Source organism: Triticum aestivum, unplaced genomic scaffold, assembly GCF_018294505.1.
Source record: "Triticum aestivum cultivar Chinese Spring unplaced genomic scaffold, IWGSC CS RefSeq v2.1 scaffold3024, whole genome shotgun sequence".
Classification (NCBI taxonomy): Eukaryota; Viridiplantae; Streptophyta; class Magnoliopsida; order Poales; family Poaceae; genus Triticum; species Triticum aestivum.
The window spans coordinates 6,600-12,990 of record NW_025230784.1 but is presented as its reverse complement, the minus strand read 5'-3'; the positions used below and the strand labels follow the sequence as shown (position 1 = coordinate 12,990).

Sequence of the window (6,391 nt, the reverse complement as noted above, 5' to 3'; positions counted from 1 at the left end):
CGGCTACCTCCGTGTCTTCGGAATCTACCTTCAGCACGACCGGAAGGATTTTAGGTATGTCAACTCATACTATTGAACTTTGGATATAAACTTGTCAACTTCTCATCCTCACTCTAGTTTGTCAACTTGTGTCTTAGATGACTATAGGAGTTCGTTAAAACCGGTTATGGTGGAGGCATTAGTTTGTGGTGCAAGTTATATCAAGGGTGCTCATGTTGACTTGAATCTGGTGGTATGTTTGCCATCTTTTCCTTACCTTTGCTTTATTTCTTTTTTGGTCTTGTTGTATGTGATGTGAGCATTTGTCTAACTTCCACACTTGTAGCCGAGGGATGAGAATGAAGAGGATGATGTTGAGAACATCAAGTTACCCACTGTGGTGGAGGAGATCAACGATTGGTAACTATTCTTCCTACATGTTTCACTTGTCATACGATACCAAATATTATTTATGTGAATGTTGCTTATCTTACTTGTAGACATTCATCATATGGATGTTGATCTTGCTATTTTGGAGATGAATGTCAAAGTGATCTTTCTCATGTGAAGGCTACTTTTACATTTCTGTTATGTTTGTCATGAACTATGAATTGTCACTGCTAGCTTGGAGATGAACCTCGCATTTGTGTTATGTTCAACTTGTCAATTGCCATGGACATGTAATTGTTAGAGCAAGTTTGTAATCGTGCCGTTCAATGATGATAAGACCTTATGTTTGTGGATGTGATATTGTGCTTAACCTGATTTGTGCCATCTTTCATGTCAAAATCAGTTTGTGGATGTCCAAAAAACAAAGGAAATGCTGTCCAAATTTAGTTATTCTTGCTGTCCAAAATTAGTCATGTGCTTGCTGTCCAATTAGTTGTTTGTGGCTGTGATATTCCTGTTGTTTCGGTCCAAAATTATGTGAAGAAACTTATCTGAAAACTGTAGTGATCAATGTTTGTGCATGTGATTTTTGTGATATTGTTCCTCTCAAAATCATTTGTTTTGATGTCCAAAATACAAATAAAATGCTGTTCAAATTTAGTTATGGCATACTAGTCATTATAAGAAACTGAGCACTCACTAAATTTCGACAGCCTAAATTGTGGCCAAAAAGCGCAACAGGGCACTGCTAAATAATGGCCAAAACGCTTAATAAAGCACTCACAGGGACAGCTACAGTCTAAATACGTCCAAACAGCCTAAACGCTTAATAAAGCACTCCCAGGCTGTTTGGACGTATTTAGACTGTAGTTGTCCCTGTGAGTGCTTTATTAAGCGTTTTGGCCATTATTTAGCAGTGCCCTGTTGCGCTTTTTGGCCACAATTTAGGCTGTCCAAATTTAGTGAGTGCTCTGTTTCTTATAATGACTAGTATGTCATAACTAAATTTGAACAACATTTTATTTGTATTTTGGACATCAAAACAAATGATTTTGAGAGGAACAATATCACAAAAATCACATGCACAAACATTGATCACTACAGTTTTCAGATAAGTTTCTTCACATAATTTTGGACCGAAACAACAGGAATATCACAGCCACAAACAACTAATTGGACAGCAAGCACATGACTAATTTTGGACAGCAAGAATAACTAAATTTGGACAGCATTTCCTTTGTTTTTTGGACATCCACAAACTGATTTTGACATGAAAGATGGCACAAATCAGGTTAAGCACAATATCACATCCACAAACATAAGGTCTTATCATCATTGAACGACACGATTACAAACTTGCTCTAACAATTACAAGTCCATGGCAATTGACAAGTTGAACATAACACAAATGAGAGGTTCATCTCCAAGCTAGCAGTGACAATTCATAGTTCATGACAAACATAACAGAAATGTAAAAGTAGCCTTCACATGAGAAAGATCACTTTGACATTCATCTCCAAAATAGCAAGATCAACATCCACATGATGAATGTCTACAAGTAAGATAAGCAACATTCACATAAATAATATTTGGTATCGTATGACAAGTGAAACATGTAGGAAGAATAGTTACCAATCGTTGATCTCCTCCACCACAGTGGGTAACTTGATGTTCTCAACATCATCCTCTTCATTCTCATCCCTCGGCTACAAGTGTGGAAGTTAGACAAATGCTCACATCACATACAACAAGACCAAAAAAGAAATAAAGCAAAGGTAAGGAAAAGATGGCAAACATACCACCAGATTCAAGTCAACATGAGCACCCTTGATATAACTTGCACCACAAACTAATGCCTCCACCATAACCGGTTTTAACGAACTCCTATAGTCATCTAAGACACAAGTTGACAAACTAGAGTGAGGATGAGAAGTTGACAAGTTTATATCCAAAGTTCAATAGTATGAGTTGACATACCTAAAATCCTTCCGGTCGTGCTGAAGGTAGATTCCGAAGACACGGAGGTAGCCGGGATAGTAATGAACCTCTTGGCTATCTTGGCCAACATTGGGTACCTTGGAGCATTCTCTTTCCACCAACCAAGAAGATCAAGAGCCTTGTCGCGAGGGGCAACCGCATCCTCTAAGTAGTTTCTCAACTCACTCTTTGATATTCTTGTTGAACGGGACGATAAGAAGGCCTCGTACCCAGCTTGAACCGGGATACTAGGAATGTTTGTAGAGGAAGATGAGCTTTCTCCATTTCCAGCTCGCTTATTTTGAGCAACACATTTGTCATACAAGGCTGCCAACTCTTTCTCCACAGTTTTGATCTCAGTCCTAAACCTCATACTTCCTTCTCCATATAGTTCTCCAAAGGCCCACTCTATGTAACCCATCTTGTACCTCGGATCAAAGATGATAGCATTGGAGTGAATTAGAAAGCATATGAGTAAAAAAACAGCAACCACGGGAGTAAAAACAGCAAGCATGTGTACCTAGGATCAAAGATGGTTGCGATCACCATGGCATTGTTCTTTTCTTCCCAATATTTGTCAAACTTCTCCAACATTGCTTCACCCATTTCCTTGTAGTGGTCACTGTCACTAGCCATTGCATGTTTGATTGCAAGCTTGATACCAACAATGTATGGGTAGAAGATGTTCGAAGTAGGATATAAGCTTCCTGAAAATGCTTTTGTCACCTCAGCCAAACTCTCAAGTAATGGAGAGATAAGGTCATACATGTCCCACTCTGCGTTTGTCGGCGCCCAAGCATAGTTGGCATTTGAACCAGCATGAGAGGTCAAGGCTTCCTTATATCCACGGGCAGTGCTAATCATCTTAAAGGTTGAACTCCACCTTGTTTTACAATCCAAGTGTAAATGATTACCAACTTTGACACCCAAGCTTTTGCAAGTGGCAACAAAAGCATGGAGACGAGAAGGTGACCTCTTGAAGTACTTCACCGTCTCTCTCAAGCTGTTTATCAAATTATCTAAGATCGTTGTCCCATCTTGCACGACCAAGTTGAGGATGTGTGCACAACAACGTTGTGAAAATATTGGCCTTCGAAGTCCTTACCTACAAAAGAGCTTCTATATGAGCATAGCAACAAGCATATGAGCAAAAATAGCAAGCATGTGAGCACAAACATCAAACATATGAGCTCAAAGAGCAAGCATATTCAGCAAGCATATGACCAAAAACAGCAAGCATATGAGCACAAAATAGCATATTCAGCAAGCATATGAGCACAAAATAGCATATGAGCACAAAACAACATATGAGCAAGCATATTCAGCAAGCATATGACCAAAAACAGCAAGCATATGAGCACAAAATAGCATATTCAGCAAGCATATGACCAAAAATAGCAAGCATATGAGCAAAAACAGCAAGCATATTCAGCAAGGATAGAATCATACCTCTCCGGAACAAGAACTTGGCTTTCAAAGCATCGACCGCACCATCATTGTTTGAAGCGTTGTCAAGTGTGACGGACATAATTTTGGTCTCAATATTCCATTCTAGCACAACCGCATAGAGAGCATCCGCAATGACATTTCCAGAGTGAGGAGGATCCAACTCTATGAAAGCAAGCACACGGGTTTGTAAGTTCCAATTCCCATCTATATAGTGTGCAACCACACACATGTAAGATAAGGTTTGGTTGCTTGTCCACAAATCTGTAGTTAGACATATGGAGCTCACACCCTTTAGGAGAGATTTCAGCACCTCTTTTTCGTTCTTGTAAACCCTCATGCACTCGGCTCGTATTGCCTTCCTTCCAATGGGTTTATAATTTGGATTCATGCACTTCATCAGAATGTTGAACCACTCATGTTCAACCATTCTAAATGAATACTCATGCACACATATCATCTTAGCAATAAGCTCCTTGACGATTCCTTGGTTGTACTCAATAGAGGGGTGCATTGTTGCAGCACTTGTTGGATCATTGATTTTGCGCAGTTCAAGAGTTGTTTGGATGGCATTCCTAGCGATCTTGTTCCTTAAACCTTCACATTTTAAGATATGCCTTCCAATAGTTGAGGTGCTGCCACCTTGCGTATACGCATACCTCTTTTTGGGACAATAATTACAAACAGCCTTCAACACAATCTCTCCCGGATGCTCCGTCGATGGCTCTTTGACCTTGTGAAAATGGGCCCAAACATCCGATGACATCCTAACAGGAGCATTGGCTCTTCGCCTCTTGTTCTTTTTCCTTTCTCTTGCCTCCTCCTCACTAGATACAACATGCACAAGTGATTCCTCGGACATAGTGCCACCTTCTAGTTCATCAGTTGATTCCTTATACCCTTCTGATGTATCATCATCCGACATATCAGCACTCGGTTGTGGTGGGACTATAAACAGATTTTGCTCCTCATATTCCTCATCGTCCTTGTCCTTGTCCTTGTCCTCATCCTCATCCATGTCCACGTCCTCGTCCTCATCCTCCTCCTCGTCCTCATCCTCCTTCTCCTCGTCATCTACCACCTAACACACATGAGCACACAAATAAGCATCAAGCATCACCTATATGGTTATATGGAAATATGGCTACATCAAGCATCAAGTAAAGCAATCTTACAATAGTAGAGGCAGCGGCTTCCGCGGCACGCACGCCGGCACCGGTGCGGTCGGGGAGACGCCTCGGAGGTGGATGGTGTTTTTTTAACCTACAAATCAACTCTCCCGTTGGGGCATTGGGAAAGTCTTTCGCCTTCCTAATCTGCACCTTAGGCTTCCTCTTCTTCCTCGGAACCGGCGGAGGCAGCGCCGAATCTTGCCTAATTAGGTAATTCACGCTTTTCTCCTTTGCCTTCGCCTTCGCATTCTCCTTACCAGCACCCTTTCCCTTCTCATTCCCCTTCTCCTTCACCATTATCTACAAAAAACAACACATAATATCTGCAGTCAGTACATTAATCAAGCGCAAAAAATTCATCTTCTTCTTTTTGTAGCATAGAAAATCATCTAGTACTAGTGCAAATAAACATAATTATCTCCTGACCATTATCTATAAAAAACAGCACATAATCCCCCTCTCATTCCCCTTCTCCTTCACCATTATCTCCTGACCAAATCATCTACTACTAGTGCAAATAAACATAATTTATCTCCTGCCATTATCTACAAAAAAACAACACAAAATCCCCCTCTCATTCCCCTTCTCCTTCACCATTATCTCCTGACCAAATCATCTACTACTAGTGCAAATAAACACAACTATCTCCTGACCATTATGTACAAATAAAACAGCACATAATCCCCCTTCTCCTTCACCATTATGTCCTCACCAAATCCAAGACTTGCCAGCAAGATTGTTCAGCTCACTAAACTACAACATCTACTCTGTGACGTAGATTAGAGGAAGATACCAATCGGGATTGGGGCTTGGGAGTATGAAAAACTTAAGAACAGAGATCTCAGGAGGCTACCTTTTCCTCTTCATGGCGCTCGGTGAGGAACCAGGGAAGGACGGACCGACGGCGTGCTGGCCTTGCTGCCTCCCCGACGTACACGTGCTCCTCCAGCTCGGACTCGGACCAGATGGCGCCGTCGGTGAAGGGAGAGCCGCGGGCAACGGCGCCGTCGCCTGGGTTAGGGTTAGGGATAGAGGAACAGAGGAGGAGGCGCTGGAGGGGGTAGAACGCAGAAGGAATCGAGCCAGGGCGGAATGGAACGAGGGGAGGGGGTCGCTCGGCTCGGGGTGGGCCTCGATGGCTTGATCTGTACACTTGATGGGCCTTGCCGCCTGCGGTCCGCTCGGTCGGCCCGGATAAAGACCGGACCGGACCGAAAAAATTTCGGTCTCCTTTTCTGGGCTCGGACCGGCTAGTTTTTCTGTCGGGCCTGGACCGTACGGGCCGGTCCTAAATGGGCCACGAGCGGTCCGGAAAGCCCGCTCGTGCCATCCAGGCTGACGGCCTGGGTCCTTGGTCGCCGGAAGATGGAGGGCGTCTGTGGGTGGAAGAGATGGGCGCGCTGTCGCAGAGGAGGGAGGAGAGAAGG

General features: G+C 42.8%; 1 protein-coding gene and 1 long non-coding RNA gene across 2 annotated transcripts; one reads left to right on the top strand and one right to left on the bottom strand.

Annotated features, from left to right (window-relative positions):
- On the top strand, nucleotides 1–484 carry LOC123175666 (uncharacterized). Its single transcript, XR_006488069.1, has 3 exons — nucleotides 1–54; nucleotides 138–232; nucleotides 326–484. It is a non-coding gene; the product is annotated as an uncharacterized lncRNA (long non-coding RNA).
- A 1,177-nt stretch (nucleotides 485–1,661) lies between these two features.
- LOC123175667 (zinc finger BED domain-containing protein RICESLEEPER 2) lies at nucleotides 1,662–6,019 on the bottom strand. The gene is made up of 8 exons (XM_044590262.1): nucleotides 5,818–6,019; nucleotides 4,968–5,264; nucleotides 3,796–4,873; nucleotides 2,867–3,446; nucleotides 2,347–2,774; nucleotides 2,169–2,263; nucleotides 2,002–2,075; nucleotides 1,662–1,921 (listed from the first exon to the last, which is right to left on the bottom strand). Coding segments are annotated over exons 2-8 (2,550 nt in total). The 5' UTR covers nucleotides 5,262–5,264; nucleotides 5,818–6,019; the 3' UTR covers nucleotides 1,662–1,920.
- Nucleotides 6,020–6,391: the final 372 nt, after the last annotated feature.

Bases quoted from the DNA above. Each gene is read 5' to 3' on its own strand.
- LOC123175667 (XM_044590262.1), bottom strand. From the start codon at position 5,261: ATGGTGAAGGAGAAGGGGAATGAGAAGGGAAAGGGTGCTGGTAAGGAG. The intron at 4,874-4,967 runs GTAAGATTGCTT...CATGTGTGTTAG, and splicing joins AAGCCGCTGCCTCTACTATT to GTGGTAGATGACGAGGAGAA. The intron at 2,775-2,866 runs GTACACATGCTT...CTTTGATCCGAG, and splicing joins GCAACCATCTTTGATCCTAG to GTACAAGATGGGTTACATAG.